The 24,090-nt window shown below is 48.2% G+C and overlaps 1 protein-coding gene across 3 annotated transcripts in view; it reads right to left on the minus strand.

Moving 5' to 3' along the window:
- Positions 1–418: 418 nt before the first annotated feature.
- Positions 419–24,090, minus strand: part of LOC117424634 (E3 ubiquitin-protein ligase SMURF2) — a 43,362-nt gene continuing 19,690 nt past the window's right edge. Inside the window, exons 2-20 of one of the 3 annotated variants that reach the window (XM_034041214.3) lie at positions 23,628–23,666; positions 23,272–23,380; positions 20,812–20,945; positions 17,401–17,466; positions 17,036–17,120; positions 15,986–16,069; positions 15,011–15,213; positions 13,661–13,745; positions 12,700–12,858; positions 12,337–12,390; positions 5,982–6,189; positions 4,704–4,807; positions 4,313–4,427; positions 3,387–3,565; positions 2,910–3,047; positions 2,359–2,479; positions 1,746–1,947; positions 1,112–1,187; positions 419–806 (exon numbers count right to left, since the gene is read on the minus strand). In XM_034041214.3, coding sequence (XP_033897105.1) covers positions 707–806; positions 1,112–1,187; positions 1,746–1,947; positions 2,359–2,479; positions 2,910–3,047; positions 3,387–3,565; positions 4,313–4,427; positions 4,704–4,807; positions 5,982–6,189; positions 12,337–12,390; positions 12,700–12,858; positions 13,661–13,745; positions 15,011–15,213; positions 15,986–16,069; positions 17,036–17,120; positions 17,401–17,466; positions 20,812–20,945; positions 23,272–23,380; positions 23,628–23,666 — 2,261 coding nt within the window. In that variant the 3' untranslated portion in view covers positions 419–706. Of the gene's footprint in view, positions 807–1,111; positions 1,188–1,745; positions 1,948–2,358; positions 2,480–2,909; positions 3,048–3,386; positions 3,566–4,312; positions 4,428–4,703; positions 4,808–5,981; positions 6,190–12,336; positions 12,394–12,699; positions 12,859–13,660; positions 13,746–15,010; positions 15,214–15,985; positions 16,070–17,035; positions 17,121–17,400; positions 17,467–20,811; positions 20,946–23,271; positions 23,381–23,627; positions 23,667–24,090 lie in introns of all 3 variants that reach the window. The other 2 variants (XM_034041213.3, XM_034041215.3) reach the window with 2 other exon arrangements.

Here is a 24,090-nt window from a genome sequence, read left to right on the forward strand (position 1 = left end):
CACACAAGAGATTGAAGCATTCTCTCACACAAGCACAGCCCTAGATTTCATTTTTTTTTTTTTTTTTTTTTTACAGATGCGTTGATACAAGGTTCTTATCCTATGTCCAATACGAATATATTGGACAGTTTGACTCTGTCCAGTGAGCATGCGGTGTGTCTCGGAGCACAGCAGGACCCCAGGCTGGCTGGAGGAGGTCCGGGGGGAGAGGCGATGCTGCGCAGTGAAGCATGTACGACTCCAGGTCCTTCTCGCCACGCAATCGCCACACTGGTGGGGCGGTGAGGAGTAAGGCAAAAGATATTTACAAAAAAAAAGAGCTCACTAAATGAACAGATGTATGTAAGTAGTAGTCTTTTCAGAAAACAAAAACAAAGAGGAAACTGATCTAAAAAAACAAACAAACCATGAGCCAGCATTCTGTATGTTGCAGATATTATTAAAAGGTCTTTTATTTATTTAATTTTTTTTTAGCAGCTGAAAATGAGCCTGGTGGCCAAGGAACAGTTTATTATTTATATATATATAAAAAAAAAAGTGTATTCAATAATAATTTTAATAATAATTGAAAAAAGGAAGGCAGTATTCCCGGATCACGGTTCCCCTGGCTCACACGGTCCCCCTCTCTCAGAGTGGTGTGAGCCCCCTGGCCCGGGAGAGGCTCACAGACTGACAGGCGCACAGCGTAGGGTCCCCTCCGGACCCCTCACTCCACAAAGAACCCGCACGTTTCTTCAATCGCAGTCAGGAGCTTCTCATACAGTTTCTCGTAACTCTCGTAGGGAGGAACGTCGATTCGATTAAAACTGGGTAAAGAGAGAGAGAAAATGAAACCTTTATTTGATTCTGGAAGTGTGACGAATAACATTAGCAACATGTTCCTCTGTGCTGTCTGGAGGGGCAGGGTGCTGCACTGGCACAGCGCCGGTCACTCAGTCCCATTACAGGGACACAAGAAGCTTTTTATTTTTTTTAAGTTTCCTCTTCAATAGAAACTGGAAAGGCTAAATAATGAAATGAACCACTGTGTTGTTATTCTTGATCAGCTTCCTCTTTCGAACACACACACAGTTTGTCGAATTGAAGCCATGCCAGTGGCTTGAGGACTCACCAGGTGTGTGCTTTGGGCAGGTTGTTGGTGCTGGCGTCGATCTGGTGGATTGTGAAGAGACGAGGTCCGGTGGCACCTACACAGCCAACAGAAACAGGAATTCAGACCAGCACAGGCCACAATAATGTGAAAATAATGCCACCTTGTAACTGAAGGGGTTAACACACAGTCGCTGTGTCTTTGTATCACACTCACAGCTGGGATTGAACACAATAAACTCCACAAACATTTCCAACGCCTCCTAGCCTGCGCCGTGTTTTGTGAGTCGGGTAGGAGGCCCTGTTTGCGAGGCCCCTGTTTAACTGTTTACATGCCCACGAGTTGATTGATTCATTCAAACTACATCTGAACCGTTTATGGTACAAGGGACAGATGTGTCCCACCAAAACACCTTCTTATTTTTGCACCAAGGTGCACGGAACAGGGTTTCAAATGTACTGACAGGGTGGATCCGGTCGTCACAGTTGTCAGTTTCCTCGTGATACTCAAGTCGCTCTCAAATGTATTTTAAGAAGAAACCGTTTGAACAGCAAGCGCTCGATTCCTTGTGTACCTGAAGGGGTTCAAGTTACTCCGCTGATGCTGCTGAAGTTTCCCCTGGCTGTTTCCTCGCAGCCTGTGAATCGGACCCTACCTTGTAGTGCTTTGAAGCCCTGCAGAGGCACCCTGGAGGAGCCTGTGACGAACTGCAGGAGCCTGGCTCTGCGCTCCTCGTCGTACGTCTCCACCGCCTTCCAGAACCACTTGACCACGTTGCTGTCCAGCGTGCAGTGCTTCAACCGCGTGTTTGACTTCCAGTCGCTGATGTCAATCTTACCAAGGCCGCAGATTATGAGCTGCGGGAAAAACACGACAAAAGAGAAGCGGTGAGAATCTCCGCGGAACGCAGCGCAGCGCGTGTGATCAACGCACGAAGGAAGCTACGTGAAGGTGCGTGCTGGGGAGAGTCAGGATACAAGAAAAAAAACAAAAACTCGTTTCTCAGAGTGCTGTTTTTACAACGACTCCCCTTGTAAGCAAGAGCTCTCAGTGAAACGAATTACATAATTACAATAATAATACATAAAAAAACTAAAACAACAAATAAACTGTGGAAAGCCAAGTCTCAAGGGCAGCCAGCTCAGAGTCTTGGTTCGCACACAGTGCATTTCACTGCAAAGGCACCTGAAGTAATTGGCCTGTCTGCTTATTTTGCCTGAGAAAGCAACGTGAAGCGACAGCCTACCCAGCCCCAGCCCGCTTCTCACCTCCAGCTCCTTCTCGTCAAACGATTTGAGCAGATGCTGCGGGATCACCTCGTTGAACCCCTTCTGCAGAGCCAGGAACTGGGCTTCTATCCCCCGCAGAAACCGCCAGTTTACATACAACCTGCAGGACAGAGGGGGGGGGAAACAATCAATGCAGAGAACAAAAGCTGGATCAGCAAGACAGGTCAAACCAAACCACACAGCCTGCTGCAGGGACAGACACGACCCAGGGGTGGAAGCAGCCTGCTGCAGGGACAGACATGACACAGGGGTGGAAGCAGACTGCTGCAGGGACAGACACGACACAGGGATGGAAGCAGCCTGCTGCAGGGACAGACACGACACGGGTGGAAGCAGACTGCTGCAGGGACAGACACGACCCAGGGATGGAAGCAGCCTGCTGCAGGGACAGACACGACACGGGTGGAAGCAGACTGCTGCAGGGACAGACACGACCCAGGGATGGAAGCAGACTCAGCTGTTCCGGGTTTTACTGGCTGTTTAAGCTTAGCCCTCCAGGACTGTCACCTCTGTGGTTCGTCGCGGCTCACCTGACATACTCCTTCTTGCTGTCCTCGCTCACTGGGATGCTCCCTCCGTTGGGTTTCAGCTCATGCTGAATGATCTCACCGTACGCGTTGTGCTCCACACAGAACGTGTGGTCCAGCACTCCTGTGATGTCGTTAGCACTGTCAAATACATGCAGCAAGTTTTACCAAAATACAGTGTCCTACTGTCATCGCCACACCAGACATCAACCCATCTTACAGCAAGCAAGTCAGCAATGAGACAGTGACTACAATGAGTCTACAATGAGACAGTGGCAGCATGCTGCACTACTAAAGTGACAATATAGCTCTTATTTAGAATATTACTATATTAGTACAGTCGGTATTACGAGAACTTCGAGAGTTCTTGTTATTAAATTAAGTGACTTCACTGGGGTTCAGAAGTCTCCAGTACAGAAATAAAACACTCTGGATCCCTGTGGCGTGCTCTCTAGTGAGGGCTCGCCGGTGAATACTCACAGGATCCAGACCAGGCTGTTGTGCAGGTCCGGGTCCACAGACTCCATGTCATCCAGCGTGATGGGTTTGCCCAGCAGCTGCTTGTAGAAGGGCAAGGTGAAGCCCCCGTCGATGTAGTGCCCGTGGAACACCGCCATGCCCATGATGCGACCCACAAAGTGGAAGTAGGACAGGTGCTCCTGGAAGGAAGGAGACCCGGTGAGAGCATGGAGTGAGACTGAACGAGCCCTACAGAGTCAGCGGGGTGAGGAGCAGACCTGGTGAGAGCATGGAGTGAGACTGAACGAGCCCTACAGTCAGCGGAGTGAGGAGGAGACCTGGTGAGAGCATGGAGTGAGACTGAACGAGCCCTACAGTCAGCGGAGTGAGGAGCAGGAGGAGAATACAAGCTCTATAACCACAGAAGCAGACAAGCCCAGCTCTCTTGCATAGCAGTTAAGACTATACCTTGCTTGCTGGTGGTGTGCGCGGTCGCCGGTTTGAGCCCAGCCTCCTGCCTGCTCCTCAGCAGCAGTGCACGGGGTTCACTTGCATTGCTTCTATGCAGGCTGGATTTGATCCACATACAGTAAAGCTCACTGAGGACACGTCTGCGATATAGAAGAGGTCTACCAGTTGTTTCTGTCTGGATTATTAAAAGATGCTCCGCTGTGGGCTGGTCTGACAGACCCCGGTCAGCACCGGTCTTGAACTGCCTTTATCTAAGGGGACATTAAGCTGTCTGAGATGTGTGCTAGTCAGGGGTCTGCGAGACAAGCTGTGCATGACTGAAAGGTTATCAATCATCCGTCACAATCCACAGGAGACATCCAGGAATCCAGAGTACGAAACTACACAGAGTCACAAAGGGTCATTAGCATGCCATGCCAGCGGTTCTATTAAAGAGATGCTTGTGCAAGCTCTCTGGCTCTCTCTCATTCTCTTACCGGGTTGACTGCGGAGTCTGGGTTGATCTGCAGGGTGTAGATGTCGTCCCGCGAGTACTGGAACAGGCCGTAGTACGGGTTCAACATCTCGTGAGACAGCAGGTACAGCCACTCCCTGCCAATAACAAAAACAAACGCTGTCGCTACAGTGTGTCACACAATAAAGGGTAAGGCAAACAGTCACACAGTGCTGGTGCACTCACAGCTGTGCTGCTGTTGCAAAGTGTCGCCACAAGAGGGCATCACTCTCGAATTAGATCCAGTAAATAATAAGGCTGATTGAAGCTGTGTGTGTGTGTTTCAAGTTTGGATAGCACAAGGAGATTTAAGAAAAAACAAACAAAAAAAAAAAAAACATGCTTTTAGGACTGATTTTGAGCTGTGTTCATACCTGGCCACCCCTCCGTAATCCAGGCCTTCCTCTCCTCTGAACTTCACCATCAGTCTCTTCCACAGGTCCTTCGGCCTCATCTTCATCACCTGCCTGTACGACTCCTGCAACGACAAGGGGAATGCGTTAGAATGAGAGACACACACACACAGAGACAGAACTGCGTTAGAATGAGAGACACACACACACACAGAGACAGGACTGCGTTAGAATGAGAGACACACACACAGAGACAGGACTGCGTTAGAATGAGAGACACACACACAGAGACAGGACTGCGTTAGAATGAGAGACACACACACACACAGAGACAGGACTGCGTTAGAATGAGAGACACACACACACAGACAGGACTGCGTTAGAATGAGAGACACACACACACACAGAGACAGGACTGCGTTAGAATGAGAGACACACACACAAAGACAGGACTGCGTTAGAATGAGAGACACACACACACAGGGACTGGACTGGGTTAGAATGATATACACACACAGAATACTGAAGCCAGCTCAACACATCTGATAGGGATGGGCTGGATTGGGTCATACTCAGTTAGATAGGAATCTGCAGATACATGTAAGTTCAAGCACACATGCACCAAGCCTGAGTGCTTAGGATACAAACGCTGCTTTTACAGCTGTACATATCCAACCTCTTCCTGATGATCCACATGCTCACAAGGAGTGGAGCGTTTCCCCAACACTGCACATTATCTTATGCTGAGAACTTGGCTCAGAAATGCCCCTTCATGTTCTCATGCGTTTTTTTGTTTTTTCACACTACGCCCACCAGTTTCAATGTGAGTGAGTCAGGGCAGCGTCTGACTGTGCTGCCAGGGAAATGCCTGGAGTGGAGATGTGCCAGTCACTGCTCGGGTTAAACTGTGGCCACTGAAGTCATTCAATAAAACACAAGAAAACAAGCTGTTTGAACTTCCACTCCTTCCACAGGAGCAGTCAGCACCAAGCAGCAGTGAGGGGACAGATGGGACAGGACAGAGGACAGGCTGGGCACTTTGTAGCAAACTCACAATGAATGAGCTGCTGAAACCCCTCCAGCAGCCTTTGAAAACCAGGCTGTTCATCACTAAACACATTCCAGGAACTACTGCAGAAACAAATGTTAATGCTAATGAATATTTTACCCTATAAAAAAGTGTGAGCGTTGGTAGCTGTGCATGCTGGAAGCGCACGTGTGTGCGTGCGTGTGTGTGTACATGTGTGTGCGCGCGCGTGTGCCTGCGTGAATGCCCGCTCTGCTCCCCCTGCTGGTCACCTCGAAGATCTCTTCCCGGGAGACCTCAATGCGGCAGTGCCCTGCCTGGGGCTGCTGCTGGGAGAGCTCCTGCCGCAGGATCTTCAGTTTGTGCACCAGGTCGCGCTTGTACTTGGGCACGGTGAGGCACTCCGCCTCCTCGGGGAGCTGGCTGGGGGACATCACGGGCAGCGGCTGCTGCTGCTGCTCCTTCACCTGGTTTTGCCTGCTGTGTGGAGGAGAGAGGGAGGGAGAGAGATCAGAACAGGCCTGAGCAACACATGGAGCATTCAGGGTGAGTGTCCCTGAGATACGACAATCCACACAGCATGGTTTGCACACAGTACTCCTCAAGAGTTCTAGAGGCCACATGAAATCCCTCGGCTGACCGTTTTGCGCCAGGTAGAGTAACTACTACAGCCGCAGATGCACACCATGCGATTCATTTAGGGAGGCTGGGAAAATATTGTGCTGTGGCGCAGTCATCCGACATGGTAAACTTGATGGCTGGCTGTGAAGCCACACCCTCACAGAGGGAGCACACACACACCGCTGCCCTGTCCCTTACTGTGCACCCATGTCTCCCTGCTAACCCACGAAGCAGACCGCATGTGTGCACAGTAGGGCTGCACAGTCTGGGGGGTCTGGAAACATTGAACCAGCGGACTGAATATAGAGCCATTCCACCAAACCAGAGGCACAGTCATCTCATGTCCAGCACAGAGCGAGGGCAGACACTGCTTCTACCATCGTACTGCATCACCAGACACTGCTTCTACCATCGTACTGCATTACAGCATTATCAGGGACGCCAAGGAAGAACAATACTAGTTTAAAACATAAAATGTCTGATTAATAAAAGAAAGAACACTTTGCTTTCACCTCTCTCATTTCATTCCTTTTTCACAGACGAACAGGAAAGCCAGTCTGATGGATTTGTGTTTTCTTATTCATATCATGATCATCACAGCTACAAACCTGCTCTCAAACCAAGACGGAGAGTGAACTTCTGAACCCAAACTGTCTGAACAATTCCCGTTCAAGAGTTCCTTTGAATCTGGCATGAAAACTCCTCAGCCGGTGCCAAGACGCAGCTATCCAGAAGAAAGAGACTCTTTTTGAATTCAATAGTACTGTATCATGTGCCCACTGGCCCTCAGGATAGCTGAGCTGTACTTAACTGAGGAACAATGACAAGCCAGCTGAGCCTCCCACAGCACAGCAAGAGTCCCTCTGCCTTGAGGATTCTGTGAGGCCTCTGGGATTTACAGGAACTGTGCAGCCACTTTCACCGCAAGACAAGAACATCCGAGAGTACCATGACACAGTCGATCACCTTGCCCAACAGCCACTGTATGAGTGTGGCATAGCCCATATATATAACCAACTCCCCAGTAATGTTGTTGAAGCTGACACCCTGGGATCCTTCAAGAAGCTGCTTGATGAGATTCTGGGATCAATAAGCTACTAACAACCAAACGAGCAAGATGGGCTGAATGGCCTCCTCTCGTTTGGAAACTTTCTTATGTTCTTATGTTCTATATATATATATATACCCCTGTATTATAATTAGGGCTTCTGAGTTTCAGTTTTAAAATCGATTATTGATTCATTCTGAATACTTTAAACCCACCCAATTACTGAGTGGCAGCACGTTCCTACATTTCTATTGGAGACTCCGCTTGAGAGATTGAAAACAAGATTACAATCAGGCTGGTTCGCGGGATTTAACGCTGTATTACAGTTAAGATACAGAGGATTTAAAACAGAATTGTGGCGAAAAAACCCATTAGAATGTGCCCGTGACCATAAGTATTTCATTGTGTAAGACAGCAAAGGAAAGAAGGTACAATTTAAGTGTGCAAGTACTGTCCAGTTACAATACATATTTTGATAGAACATTTTTATAGCATTTTGGGAGTAACCGAAAACAATAATTTTGTTCTGTATATAAAAAACAAAAGCCCAGAAAAAAACGATTTACATAAAACTTGAAAATAGCTAAAAAAAAAAAAAAAGTAAGCACTGAAAAATGAAATGAATAAAAACCAAAAAACAGAAGCCCTAATTCTAATGAATGTAGTGAATCTCAGCAGAGCTGTCCTGTCTTTGTGTATGTTCATGCATGACATGGGTGTGCATGTGTGTGCGTGAGCACAGCTGGGGACTGCACCGCAGCGGAATTGAAGACAACCCATCCCTTTCACAAGCTCTGCGTGCAGCATCTGTGAATCTGAAGCGCAGGAGTGCTGATGCTGAGCTTCTGTCATATACCATCCCCTCCACAAACGTTTGTTTTCCACCTTTTCAAACGCAGCACCATGCCAAGGGCTGTGCCTCAGATCTCAGTTCAACACCGCAGCGTGTTTCAAAGGGCCTGCCTGGGAGAGACTCTGCTTCCAGACTGCTGTTTGTGTTGGCACTCCAGCAGGGAGCTTGTTCCTTATACCTGAAGAGTCTGGACCACAGGAATGTGGGATTTTAACATGCAACTAAATACCCAACGTGGATAAACAGAAACTGCTCTGGCAACAGTGGAAACTTGAATGCAGCTACTTTTTCCTGAAACCAAATCTATTTTAACTGCATACAGAGATTTCCATTCACTGGGGTCGCACAGCGTTCAGTCTGTCTGTGTCTCTGTGTTTGTCTCTTTGTCTGTCTGTGTGTCTGTCTGATCTGTCTGTTTGCCCCTCTCTCTCTCTCTCTCTCTCTTTCAATTCAATTCAATTCAAAGTGCTTTATTGGCATGACTTATTTTCCACAGTGTTGCCAAAGCAATTACATACATATTACGAACAGATGCATATATATATATGCAGCAGTGTGGAGTAGTGGTTAGGGCTCTGGACTCTTGACCGGAGGGTTGTGGGTTCAATCCCCAGTGGGGGACACTGCTGTTGTACCCTTGAGCAAGGTACTTTACCTAGATTGCTCCAGTAAAAACCCAACTGTATAAATGGGTAATTGTATGTAAAAATAATGCGATATCTGTATAATGTGAAATAATGTATAATGTGATATCTTGTAACAATTGTAAGTCGCCCTGGATAAGGGCGTCTGCTAAGAAATAAATAATAATAATAATAATAATAATAATATATATATATATATATTGTATGCACAAACAAGGAACCATGGTAACAAAATAATAAATAAAATAGAAGATAAATAATAATAATACAGAAATTGAATTAAATATTGAAATAATATTTAAACTGTTAAATTGTGCCGTGTCACTGCGCGCCCCTCAGGTTGTAGCAGGTGGCTACATATTTGGCAGCCAGTGGAGCTGTGTGTCCCTCCCCTGAGTCTGCCATTTGTCTGAAAACAGGAGACAGAGAGTGTGAAAGCGAGATACAGCGAGACAGAGAGAGAGCGAGAGCAGGGAAAAGATAGTGGTAGACTGAACCCCCCCCCCCTCCTCAGTCCTCCCGGTTTCCTGTTTCTGTGCCCAGCAGACACACCCCAGAAGCCTTGGGGAACTCCAGTCAGGTCACTCAGTCCATCAGGAAGTCTTCATCCGATCACTTCCTGCTCGCTCGACTCAAACAAGGAAGCAGCCAGGAAAACAACGGGTTGGGGGGGGGCACCCAAACAGAGCCAAGGAAGCAGGCGGCATCCCACTGTGCACTGTGCAATTAACCTTTATTTCAAACTTTATTTCAATTCCTGCAAAAGTTAACATTGAAAACTAGGAGAGAGGCAAACTGCCGGTCTCTCCAAGCCTCCTAAGGCAGGCTGTGTTCAAAACAGCAGTCTGATTTATTACTGTACAGCAGTGGTTCCCAACCCCAGCCCTGTGTCTGCTGGTTTGCATTCCAGCTGAGCTCTCAATTACTTAACTAGACCTTTAATTGAACTAACAATTTGCCTAATTAGACCTTTTTAATTGTTCTCAGCTCCTAAAAAGAGTTCAAGTTACTTATAAAATGTTACAGCTAACTTGAAATCTGCAACTGTTTAAGAGCTGAAAACAAGTACAAATGTAAAGGAGAGACTGCCGGAAGAACACCAGAGAAACATCTGGGAAAGACATGACCACATGTAGCCAAGGCACGCTGCTGCTGACTATACACCACTCCGGAGGCACGCTGCTGCTGACTATACACCACTCCGGAGGCACGCTGCTGCTGACTATACACCACTCCGGAGGCACGCTGCTGCTGACTATACACCACTCCGGACCTGTTTGCACTGTATGTTTGATTGCATTTAAATCGTGTTCCCTTATGTAAGTGACTTACTATTCAAATCCGAATGCACGCACGCACACACACACACACACACACACACACACACACACACACACACCCACCCACCCACCCTGACACACACCCACCCACCCTGACACAGACACACACACACACACACACACACACACACACACAGACACACCAACAGACACACACACACCCTGACACACACCCTGACACACACACACCCTGACACACATACACACCCTGACACACACACACACACACACACACTGACACACCAACAGACACACACACTAACACACACACACACACACACACACACACACACACACACACACACCCACCGACACACACTGACACACACACCGATACAGACACGGACACACACAGACACACACACACACACTGACACAGACACACTTTACACACACACACCCTGACACACCCTGACACACACACCCACTAACACACTGACACACACACACTGACACAGACACACTTTACACACACAGACACACACAGACACACACAGACACACTGACACACCCACACACCCTTTAGAAATGCACAGCCAGACATCAGTCAATTTGATGTGTATTGTTATGCGTATAGTGTAAATGCTATTGCATAAAATAACACAATAGAGAAGAAAGCCATTTATACATGACACACATTGCTGTACAGCCCTTATTATTAAGATACATTCCGTGATGGGTGTATTGTTGTAAGCTTTTTGTCATAATAAAATAAGACATTCTTCAGCAAAGTCAACACACAGAGAGAAATATGATCTGAAGTCATGTCCAGCTATGTGAAATATGTCCGAAAAGACATTTGGCAATTACCAGCCTTGCCAAAAAGACAGCTCTTCAGCAGCTTAACTTTTACAACAGATGTACGGATGAGACAACAGTGCAATTAGATGGCTCCACATTACTGAGAACATCTGCCTTGCGTATTATTTGAACAGCTGTGCTGAGGAAACAGACCAGCAGCCTCAGGAACGCCTCTCTGCACTACACGCAGTCAGCCTCTCCCAAGCTTCTACACGAAGCCTAGCTCGGAGCACATTGTACTTCAACACACGAAGTTCAGCCAAGATCACAATCCATTAATCCAACAGCAGAACCCTCATCCTGGCATGAGCAGTGCTGGAAGGCTGAGAGTGCTCTTCTAGAAGAAGCAGATTCTGCACACCTCTGCAGGCAGACGTGTTTCACATCAGGTAAAATGCAATCGTTTCTTATTCATGTCAAACTTTTAAGTGGTACTGGCTAGTTTTTATGTTTAAATTCTTTCTAACAGTACTCCATACAGACAAATGAAAAGCTGGGAGAAAAATATGAACATCTTCATCATCAGGAATCCATCTATGAGATTAAACAACCAAACCAAACCAAACCAATCTCACACTTAACCCACAAACTGCAAAAAAAAAAACCCACCAGTGCTGTTAAAGCAACAGTCTCATCACTGGAATCTGATTAAACTCCAAATCAAAATCCCAAACCACAGCGCCACAATAAACATGCATAGAAGCTACGCCATACAAAGCAAAACACATAAGGTAATTAAAGAGAGTCAAAACGCACTGAAAAAGGAGAACAGGATCGGAACGAATCAAATTCTTGGCCGGGAGGCTGTCCTGACTAGACACCTGCAGCGAGAACCACCCCAGAGCAGGGCCCCCCCAGAGAGACTCCCCCAGAGCAGGGCCCCCCCAGAGAGACTCCCCCAGAGCAGGGCCCCCCAGAGAGACTCCCCCAGAGCAGGGCCCCCCCAGAGAGACTCCCCCAGAGCAGGGCCCCCCCCAGGGGACTCCCCCAGAGCAGGGCCCCCCCAGGGGACTCCCCCAGAGCAGGGCCCCCCCAGAGAGACTCCCCCAGAGCAGGGCCCCCCCAGAGAGACTCCCCCAGAGCAGGGCCCTCCCAGAGAGACTCCCCCAGAGCAGGGCCCCCCCAGAGAGACTCCCCCAGAGCAGGGCCCCCCCAGAGAGACTCCCCCAGAGCAGGGCCCCCACAGAGAGACTCCCCCAGAGCAGGGCCCCCCCAGAGAGACTCCCCCAGAGCAGGGCCCCCCCCCAGAGGACTCCCCCAGAGCAGGGCCCCCCCGGCTGGGAAGATGACCCTCCCCATCTCTGCATGTAAGGGTATTACCTTATGTTATTGTTTTTGCTCTCCATGCCGCCACGGGACCCCTTAGTCTTAGCACTGCTGAAACAGAAAACAACGTCAGAGATACCATTCATAAACCGAGCCCCTTCCACACATGGATCGATCATTCACAGCATTAACTGAGCATATCAGACCCACGATAAGCCCAGCTGAGACACCAGCGCTCCAGTTTGAACCCATCCCGGCAGCCAGGTGCCACGCAGCAGGCCAGTGGCCAGCGAAGGATGAAAACCGGTTTCCTGCTCCTAGTCCTGTGTCTTTTGCATTAACCACCAGGCCACGCTGCCACCTTTCTTCCTTCCTGTGTCGTCAGGGTAATCAGTTCCAGCTTTCTCCGGTACTTACTTGAGCACGAGGTGCAGGTTTGCGGAGAGGCGGGGGTCTGTGAACTGGGTGGTCCGGTTGTTGTGGTCCACGAAGTAGACTCGTCCCGTGGCCGTGTTGCGGATCTCCCACCCAGGCGGCAGGGGTCCAAGCTCCTCGCAGTTCACGTTGCTAAGATCCCTAGAAAAACAAACACGAGGTTTTAAAAGACCTCAGCGCTCACATCCCGGGCCAAATCCACTCAGTGAGAGTAAACAATTCCAAGATATCTTTTAAAAAGAGGCATTTTTTAACTGAAACATAATAATTTCAGCTGGAATCCTTTACTGTCCCAAGGTACTGTACAAAGCCACAACAAAGATACAGGAGGCCTTGCCTGGGCTGTCATGAATGATACAGGAGGCCTTGCCTGGGCTGTCATGAATGATACAGGAGGCCTTGCCTGGGCTGTCATGAATGATACAGGAGGCCTTGCCTGGGCTGTCATGAATGATACAGGAGGTCTTGCCTGGGCTGTCATGAATGATACAGGAGGCCTTGCCTGGGCTGTCATGAATGATACAGGAGGCCTTGCCTGGGCTGTCATGAATGATACAGGAGGCCTTGCCTGGGTTGTCATGACTCATTGTGAAAATTAGATAAGAGCCAAACTACAGTCCAGCTCAAACTACAGTGAAAAAGAACAGCGAATAGCCAACATTGGTAGCTTGTACTTGTCTGAGCACTTTTAGGAAAGACTCTATCAGGAAAGGACACGGGCAGTTCACCTTTTGCCAAGATTCGGAGTGAGACTGGATTGAGTTTCAAATACTGTGGTTGCAATCTCTTCCCCTTTCAGGACAGTGCTGTGTAAGCCCTGTCCTGTCTGTGACAGTGCTGTGTAAGCCCTGTCCTGTCTGTGACAGTGCTGTGTAAGCCCTGTCCTGTGTGCTGCTGCCTAAGGGCTGGGGGGCTGACAGACAGGGCTGAAGGAGGCTCTTACCTGGGTACCCGGGGGTCATGCCACGTGCTGACTCCCGTCTGCGTGTGGAGGAAGTAAACCTGCCCCTGCTGCGTCGTTCTTTGTTCTGGTAAAAGATTAAAAGAGGAGACTAAATTATTCTGAAAGCTTTTGATGCATGGTGCTGTGTGCGTGTGCGACGCTTATTTAAAAAAACAACTCATTTATCAGAGCTGTGAGGCTGCGGTATTTCCATGTGCTGAGCTCTCCCTGGCTCGGTCTGAGGCACTCCGCCCTTTTACTGTGAAACCCCTCTGAGGTTTAGGTGGAGTGGGAGGGGCACGGTCCCTCGACACCTCACCACACCAGCCCTTGGTCAAACAAAACACAAAATCTATGCACTGTTCAATCTCCTGTTTACCCCCTTAAACACCAAATGACAAGCAAGGTCTTGGGATGATGCAGGATCCCATAGGTCAGTCCTATAGGTCTGCAGACACTGTTACTGGCTGAATCACTGGCATGGCGCTCCAGCAGTGCACACGGGCTCTTCAGTGCATTCCTGGCTGTGAAAAGGGTGACTCTATTGGGTTCTTATTTCAGTCGAGGTACGAAGATTGTTTTAGATCGCAGTTATCTGTTGCTTTCCTGCTATAATGCACACACATACATACAGAACAGATGAATCCCACAGAAACCACAGTAACCTTTCAGCAGGATTGTGAAATACAAAGAGCAACAACAACAACAACACATCATCTACGATACAACACTGAAACTTGCACACAGCCTTCCAACGATGAAGAAAGAGCGTTTCATTGCTGCAGTGCGGGAGCCAAGTGCTTCTCACACACTGGGAATCTCAAGACAGAGACGTCACCAAGAAGTTATTTTCTCTGCAGAGCAAGAAAGCACGCTGTTTGCAAACACAGAAGGAGCACGCCTTACAAAAACACATTTTCAGCACCAGCTATACCACCTTGCCACTTTTTAAGGCTGCAGAGTTGCACAGAAAAGGGGCTTGCAGCAGGAGTGCTATTCACCCCCCTGCTCAGCATTCCTACAGGCATGCATCACCACATGCCTATAGCCCTGCCAAATAAAACAGTTTTAATGACAAAGTCCTGGCCATGCTGTCCACTGCAATGATTTAAAAAGAACAAACTCCACCATGCACCAATGGATAATGTACAGCCTTGCAGGCGTTCACAATGTAGCAATCCTGTAAAGAAACGTAATAAGTCAGTGGCAAACGTTTCAACTAGAAGTCTTTTACAATGTCAAATCGATCAATCCATCACATTCTTTTTTTATATAGCACCTTTCATAGCAAGGCCACCTCAAAGCGCTTTGTCTTCAGTGTGCCCCGTGTCTCGGTTGGTTCCGACTCACCGTATCCCTCGGGCAGGTCGGGTGGGGTGTGCAGGTGTGTTCTGCTCATGTAGTTCCTGTGTCGCTGTGAGCGTACCCTCCTCTCCTGGGCCCGCGGGTCAGCGGTCTGTCCGCACGACGCCCCGTTCATCCCCATGATGGGCGTGTTCTCGTCCACCAGGCAGCTCAGGGGCCGCCCAGGACTCGAGTACTCCGAGGCGGGCCTGTGGATTCAAATCAAACCACGAAAAACAAACGACACAGCCGTCAGACACGAGAACACAAAGAAGTTCAAAAGTGAATGTTAACATGTGATGCAAGAAAAGAGGATGTATATTAATGTCCGTGAAATCAGGCTTTTGGAGTGTAGAGGGTTACTGTACTAAACTGTATATTTTACAAAGGAAAATAATTTAGGCAGCGAGGGGAATGTTTGTTATACCACAATAGTAAGCACAGTCAAAATGTCAAAGCTCACAAAAATGTCTGCATAATAAATCTGGTAAGCAAGCGTTGCATGCATTTTTGTACGATTTGTTCAAGTGTTGCTCTGAACTCTCCTGTGGGCTTGGTGCACTGAAGCCTCAAAAACAAATGTTCTTTTCTGGCAGCACTCACCAAAAACTAATCAACAAGGGAGGAGAGAAATTCTGCCGAGATTTGAGAGCAGGAACTGTGGTAAAGGGCCATGCGGCCACAGAGCGCCAGGGAAGTGTCCGGTGATAAGGAGGCAGAGCAGAGAGCCCTCGAGGCTGGAAACAGTGCTGTGTCTCGACCGCTAGAGCCACAGACGCCCCCTTATCATAGTTTACATTGGAATTGGAATTGGGAATTGATTAAAAAAAAAAAAAAAAAAGGAAATCGGAATTGAAAAAAGGGAAGACCCCAACCCTGCTGATGTGACGTAATTCAACAGACCTAGCTGCAGGCGAGACCCCAGACCCACAGTGCCAACCCAGGTCTGAACAGAGCTGGTCCCTGCTGCTCTCAGCTTACCGTGTGGGCCTCTCCCACTGTGTGGTCCGGGTGATGTGATTGAGATACTGGATGCGTCCGGACGCGGTCCTGCGCTCCTCCCAGCTAGACAGGGCACAGGGAGAGGAAGGCAATTAGAGTGGCTTCCAGAAAGCCATTGCCAGCCACACCGCCACCAGAAAGCAACCCGCTGACGTGGAGCAGGCAGCACATTACAGGAGGTCCCAGCCCAGAGCTGGAACTCTTTGAAACGTAACCTTTCTTTCCTGCTCTGGAACAGGACCAAGCCATGCACAGCCCAGGACCAAGCCGTGCAGAGCCCAGAACCAAGCCGTGCAGAGCCCAGAACCAAGCACTGCAGAGCCCGGAACCAAGCACTGCAGAGCCCGGAACCAAGCACTGCAGAGCCCAGAACCAAGCACTGCAGAGCCCGGAACCAAGCACTGCAGAGCCCAGAACCAAGCCGTGCACAGCCCAGAACCAAGCTGTGCACAGCCCAGGACCAAGCCGTGCAGAGCCCGGAACCAAGCACTGCAGAGCCTGGAACCAAGCACTGCAGAGCCCGGAACCAAGCACTGCAGAGCCCAGAACCAAGCCGTGCACAGCCCAGAATCAAGCCGTGCAGCTGGGTGCAGCTCTGGGGAATGCATTTAAAGCCGTACCTGTGGAGTATCCTGACGGATTTACAAAAAAATCGGATCCCACTCAGAAACCCAGAATAAAAAAACCACTGAGAGTGGAGCACAAGCCCTGCTCTGTGGCCAGCTCATCAGTGTCCATGAGGCTGTAGGTTAATCCCAGGCTTGGATACAAGTCTGTAATGTGTTTTCTGGGGCAGGACGGGTGCCAAGCAAGAGGGTTAGCAAAAAAATATCTGGATTACAAAATACATTAAAAAAATAGGCCACAGGACTCTGCTCTCACTGCCGCTAGAGGGACCAGGGGTGAGAGAGTGCAAATAATTCAAGTTCCCTGACCATTGTGGCTGCAAAGCTTCTGTGGTTTGTGTTTTGCACACTCATTGTTTTACACACCCACCCATCCTTCCTTTCCACAAGCACTAGCACTCACCCATCCGGTAAATCATTATCAAACAAGCGGCTGCAGTCCACCACCGGTCCTCCTGTGCCAATCCGATCTCTTGATTGGAGACTTACTGGAGTAGAGAAACAGACAATCCACATGTAACTTGCTGCATCTCTCCAGGGTACTGTGTGCAACGCAATGCACCCGGAGCATGCCATGAGGACACTGGATTAGTCATCAGTATCAGACCTCTGGCAAAGCTCACTTCTTTATGATTACACTTCAGTGCATTAGTATACACCACAGAAATCCTGGTCTGGCCATCAGTCTGATATCAATGACTGATCAGTGTAACCCTTTTCAAGGAATGGCCAGTCAGGTTAACCAGAGTGATCTGCCACAGCACTCACCTACTATTTGCCCTCTCACTGTGTCATTGTCGTTGAGCCCAAGCTTGTTGAGGTCTAGTCTCTGATCTGTAAGAAGCAGATTGCAAATAGCTGCATGAACTTCATTCTGAATGTGGAAGGACTGCACCAGGGAACTGAACATAAACCAGCCTGTACATGAGAACACATTATAGAAGACATTGATCCACACCAGCCCACATTCAGAACCCGGACTGGAATACTGGAACACACAAGATTCCAAAATAATGTATTGAACGTTCCGTACAGAACAAGCCAACGCAACAGAGCACCATTGAAATGATGAAAAGGAACAGAAAAATAAATTCTCTAGTCTGGTGTGTGAAAGGGATCGATTCAGGCAGAGTCTGATGATGCATTCCCTGCCAACAATGTTCTAAATTGAGTAAAAACGTTGAGAATAAACCAGCCTCTGGCAACCAGACGTTTGCAACTTATTTTTGTCTAAATGCACTGCTAATCTGTTTTGCACAGATGTCTAGACTAAAGAGCTGGAAGTAAAATGGTTACAAGATCAAAAGGCAGACAAGGCGTGGCTAAATGTATTTCATTTATTGTTTCTTATTAAACTCTTTTTAAACTGTTCAAAATCGTTTCAAAGCTGCTTTTTCAAACGGACCCCTTACTGCATGTGTTTTTACTTGTATTGCTTTTTTTAAATGTAAAACAATCATTTAGCTTGGAAACATGACATTCGACCACAAAACAGTGGACAGAGGACTTTTGTCCACAAACACCCTCCTGTGTGTTATCTGTAAGTCATCTCCCTGCCCTACAGTGATAGGGTGTTTATCGCTGCAGTATGATTATTGCTGGCTCTGTGAGATTCTAAGAGGTGCCCTGTGTGTGAGGACACTGTTCTGTGCTTGTGTGAGATTCTAAGAGGTGCCCTGTGTGTGAGGACACTGTTCTGTGCTGGTGTGAGATTCTAAGAGGTGCCCTGTGTGTGAGGACACCGTTCTGTGCTGGTGTGAGATTCTAAGAGGTGCTCTGTGTGTGAGGACACTGTTCTGTGCTTGTGTGAGATTCTAAGAGGTGCTCTGTGTGTGAGGACACTGTTCTGTGCTGGTGTGAGATTCTAAGAGGTGCTCTGTGTGTGAGGACACTGTTCTGTGCTGGTGTGAGATTCTAAGAGGTGCTCTGTGTGTGAGGACACTGTTCTGTGCTTGTGTGAGATTCTAAGAGGTGCTCTGTGTGTGAGGACACTGTTCTGTGCTGGTGTGAGATTCTAAGAGGTGCTCTGTGTGTGAGGACACTGTTCTGTGCTGGTGTGAGATTCTAAGAGGTGCTCTGTGTGTGAGGACACTGTTCTGTGCTGGTGTGAGATTCTAAGAGGTGCTCTGTGTGTGAGGACACTGTTCTGTGCTTGTGTGAGATTCTAAGAGGTGCTCTGTGTGTGAGGACACTGTTCTGTGCTGGTGTGAGATTCTAAGAGGTGCTCTGTGTGTGAGGACACTGTTCTGTGCTGGTGTGAGATTCCAAGAGGTGCTCTGTGTGTGAGGACACTGTTCTGTGCTGGTGTGAGATTCTAAGAGGTGCTCTGTGTGTGAGGACACTGTTCTGTGCTGGTGTGAGATTCTAAGAGGTGCTCTGTGTGTGAGGACACTGTTCTGTGCTGGTGTGAGATTCTAAGAGGTGCTCTGTGTGTGAGGACACTGTTCTGTGCTTGTGTGAGATTCTAAGAGGTGCCCTGTGTGTGAGGACACTGTTCTGTGCTGGTGTGAGATTCTAAGAGGTGCCCTGTGTGTGGGGACACTGTTCTGTGCTAGTGTGAGATTCTAAGAGGTGCTCTGTGTGTGAGGACACTGTTCTGTGCTGGTGTGAGATTCTAAGAGGTGCTCTGTGTGTGAGGACACTGTTCTGTGCTTGTGTGAGATTCTAAGAGGTGCTCTGTGTGTGAGGACACTGTTCTGTGCTGGTGTGAGATTCTAAGAGGTGCTCTGTGTGTGAGGACACTGTTCTGTGCTGGTGTGAGATTCTAAGAGGTGCCCTGTGTGTGGGGACACTGTTCTGTGCTGGTGTAAGATTCTAAGAGGTGCTCTGGGTGTGAGGACACTGTTCTGTGCTTGTGTGAGATTCTAAGAGGTGCTCTGTGTGTGGGGACAATGTTCTGTGCTGGTGTGAGATTCTAAGAGGTGATCTGGGTGTGAGGACACTGTTCTGTGCTTGTGTGAGATTCTAAGAGGTGCTCTGTGTGTGGGGACACTGTTCTGTGCTGGTGTGAGATTCTAAGAGGTGCTCTGGGTGTGAGGACACTGTTCTGTGCTTGTGTGAGATTCTAAGAGGTGCTCTGTGTGTGGGGACACTGTTCTGTGCTTGTGTGAGATTCTAAGAGGTGCTCTGTGTGTGAGGACACTGTTCTGTGCTGGTGTGAGATTCTAAGAGGTGCTCTGTGTGTGAGGACACTGTTCTGTGCTGGTGTGAGATTCTAAGAGGTGCTCTGTGTGTGGGGACACCGTTCTGTGCTGGCGTGAGATTCTAAGAGGTGCTCTGTGTGTGAGGACACTGTTCTGTGCTGGTGTGAGATTCTAAGAGGTGCGCTGTGTGTGAGGACACTGTTCTGTTCTGTGCTGATCGTGTGATTTTTCAGACAGGGAGGGCTGGTGTGACGGGATGATGATTTTTTCGGGTTAATCGCTGAGCTAATCCACAGTGTCCATAGCAGCGGCATAATATTATTGAGCGATGATTAGAATGAAAGATGTTGATGTTGACACGGATCCATGCTGAGCAGTGCAGTGCAGTCAGCTCATCCAATCTCCTGTTGCATGGACCAGGGAGGGAAGCCCTAGCAGCAGAGAGACCGGCCAGTCAAAACAACCCACTCAGGGCGCCTCGCTGCCGGGGACATGACAAGCAAGAAATTTGGGGTACACCATATCCACTTTGGGTGTTGCAGCCGGAATATTTCAGGGCAAACAAATGAAATAGCTGAAAACTTGTATTCAGGGATGAAAATAAGACTCAAATTGCATAGCCGTTTGATCCATTCCTGGTTTTGCTCTGAGTTTAATAAGACAAACCTGAGTTTGTTCCCTACTATACACTGTGGCTAAAAACACTTCACTGCCAAACCACTGGGTGCTGAGCAGCAAAAGCGAATGGAAGGCACTGGCAAAGAAAGAGCTCATTTTATTTTAAGGGAAATCTCCAGGGACCTGTAATTTACAGCACCAGTAAAAATCCCATTTATTTTGTCACTTGGCAGACTGTACTCTGGGCAGCTGCATTGTGCTTGCGGTGTGCTGGCTGTGAAAGGACTGGGGCCAGTGTGGAGATTCTGATGTTTGAAATTGCTCTGCGGCTTAAACACAACACACAGACAGATGCAACACACAGACAGATGCACACCTAGGACTAATGTAAAGCACTGTGAATTACTTCTGTACTCACAGCCAGTGTCTTTCAGGCGGTTGATTGCGTTGGATAGGAGCCGGACGCAGCCCAGGAATCCAGCGCCTTGCTTCTTGTGGATCTTCTTGTGATTCCAAACGCTTATTGTTATTGAGTCGGACTTCCCAATGTACCTGGGATGGGGAAACACAAACACACACACACACACACACATTACTCACATTACATATGTGTGTTTTTCTGCTTTAAACAAAGCTCCCAGCGAGATTAAACTTGTTGCACATGTTGTTTCTCCCTCGTGTCTCCTGTTAAAAGTACAAACTGACGAACACGACCACAGCCTGTGCCAGTGGACCAGGGGGGAGAAGATTACTGGAAGAGACTGCTCAGTATCTGGACGAGTGACAAATCAGCTCTGGAGGGAGCCCAAGAAGAAGTGCAACTCAATTTAGAGGAAGAACGAACAAAGACAGAATACCTGGCAAGCAATTACTGCACAGGGCTTTCCAAGCCAATCCAACTCCTTTTCCAGTTAGCAGGGATTGTAAAGCACAGCTGTCCTGTTTCCTCCCGTTCCAGTTAGCAGGGATTGCTGTCCTACAGACACTACAGGGGTTTCCCCAAGCAGGACAGGCCCAGTCAGAACTCACCCACACACAGTGTGTTCCCGTCTTTCCAAACCACAAATACCCAAATGGAAATCCTGTTTATTTAAATTCTTAGACAAGTCCCAGACCAGTTTCACAATTACTACAGATTCTTTCCCCCCAATGCCACCCCCTGCTCTCTCCAAACCAACCAATGATGAAAATAATGCTCACTGTGAATTATGATATGAAATTCCTTAAAATAACATCCATCATCACTGTTCTAGACACACACATGACCACCATGAGCACTGCAGACAGAGAAATCTAAATTACAAAAACATTAACGAAAAATTTCATTTCACTAAAGTTAAACAGCATTGCATTGTTTTTGCAGATCCCCAGTTGACCTGTTTTGAAGCTGACGAACAAACAGATTATAATGCATTTGCTCGTTGCAAAGTTTATTGGTTGTAAATGAAACCTCCTCCCTTGATCATTCGAAACCCCTAAAGAGTACAAACAGAAGTGCTGATCAGCACTCCTCTGAGTCAGGCTGGCTGCATGGTCTAGCTGGCTGGCACCGGACACACAACTTCTTACACCCCTAGCCAGCACACAGTACCCATTTTAATATTTTAACGTACTTCCCACATTGACGGAAAAAAACAGCGTGTCTCCACCCTGCACTTTGAAAGAGGAACTAATTTAAAAAGGAACAAAAGCCTTTATGTGGCTTAAAAAGGAGGAGTTTTTTTGCATTCCGCGCAAGCATACTTTTGTGCTAACCAAACATTAGAGAAGAAAAAGAAAACTCATGGGCTAGACAATGACAAAATGTCTGGGTTTAAGACTGGTAAACACCATTTTTAAATGTCTTGAATAAAATTACTTTTTTTTTTTTTTTTTTTTTTTTAAATTTAGTCGTTGCCAATTAGTTTTTATTATTTTCTCCCCAATTTGAAATGCCCAATTATTTTATTATGCTCAGCTCACCGCTACCACCCCTGCGCTGACTCGGGAGGGGCGAAGATGAACACACGCTGTCCTCCGAAGCGTGTGCCGTCAGCCGCCCGCTTCTTTACACACTGCGGACTCACCGTGCAGCTGCCTCAGAGCTACAGCGTCGGAGGACAACGCAGCTCTGGGCAGCTTACAGGCAAGCCCGCAGGCGCCCGGCCAGACTACAGGGGTCGCTGGTGCGCGGTGAGCCGAGGACACCCTGGCCGACCTAACCCTCCCTCCCCCCTGGCGACGCTCGGCCAATTGAGCACCGCCCCTGGAAGCTCCCGTCCACGGTCTGCTGTGGAATAGCCTGGACTCGAACTCGCGACGTCCAGGCTATAGAGCGCATCCTGCACTCTAGCGAGTGCTTTTACTGGATGCGCCACTCGGGAACCCCAAAATTACTTTTTAAAGCTACAGAGAGAGAGAGAGAGAGAGAGAGAGAGAGAGAGAGAGAGAGAGAGAGAGACCGAGCAAGAGTTCTGTTAATCCTTGACTCTAGCCCAGTGGAGGTGATGCCAGCAGACAGGTGAGGTGTCATTAAAAAACATTATTTTCATCATTGGTTGGGCTCCCAAGTGGCGCATCCGGTAAAGGCGCTCCGCGTGGAATGCAGGATGCGCCCTATAGCCTGGACGTCCCTGGTTCGAGTCCTATTCTACTGCCGACCGTGGACGGGAGCTCCCAGGGGGCGGCGCAAAATTGGCCGAGCGCCGCCTGGGGGTGGGGCTTAGGTCGGCCAGGGTGTCCTCGGCTCACCACACACCAGCAGTACAAGCTCAACAGAGAAACACGGACAGGACAGACAGACAGACTGGAGATCAACGTTCCAGCAACGAGCTAGACCCCGAGAATTCCAGCACTGAAGGCAAGCCCCTCATCATCCCTGCTCTAAATCAATACTCACAGGTCGTAATGCTGGTTCCACTTGGGGTCAAGGGTATTCTTCACAGTGTCTGTAGAATGGCATTGCCCAGAGCCGTCCACCACCACCTTAGCAAAAGGGTCAGGAAGCCCTGCGGGTTCAATCACAAGAGATTCATATACTGAAGCACATCCAGCCGACTCATGTACTAGAAGCCTACAGAAAGCAGGCCTTGTTGATGGCCACTTTGTTCACATGTACCTTTCCTCCAGGTAGTTGGTGCCGGAGAGAAAAGCTCAAACTTTTTATGAGACAAATCCTTCTATTGAAACAACCCATCTCATTATACACTTCAAACAGTACAAATCTTTACATCTTAGGAGAAAATAAATACTTACGAAAGAAGTCTTTCTTCACCAAGTTTTTCGCACATAAAACTGAAAAAAAAAATGAAGAAAAAAAAAGTTAATAATCCAGGTGCTACTCCATGCATGGGGTTAATAGTCTGGAAACGTGCACAATAGAGACCAGTTTGTAACCAGATCACATTTCAAGTTTTCAACTGCCAGTACAAAATCACCACTGCAAGAATGCCATAATGAATAGGACGGGAGAACATATGCAGACTCTGAATTATTAACCAATGCTGTGGCCTTAATCCACTTCATCATTTGGCCACTTTCAACTACGTGCCTGAGGAGCTTATGCATTGAGCACAATTTACTGACTGAAGCGTAAAAGTGATTCCTACTATAGCATACATATACCATCTCCTGACTCCTCAATGCAAGCAAAAGAAAAGAAAAAAACAAAAGCTAAGAGGCGTTCCCTCTGGAGCGAAGCCAGCTTGAGCATTACTGC

This window comes from Acipenser ruthenus, chromosome 19 (assembly GCF_902713425.1).
Source record: "Acipenser ruthenus chromosome 19, fAciRut3.2 maternal haplotype, whole genome shotgun sequence".
NCBI lineage: Eukaryota > Metazoa > Chordata > Actinopteri > Acipenseriformes > Acipenseridae > Acipenser > Acipenser ruthenus.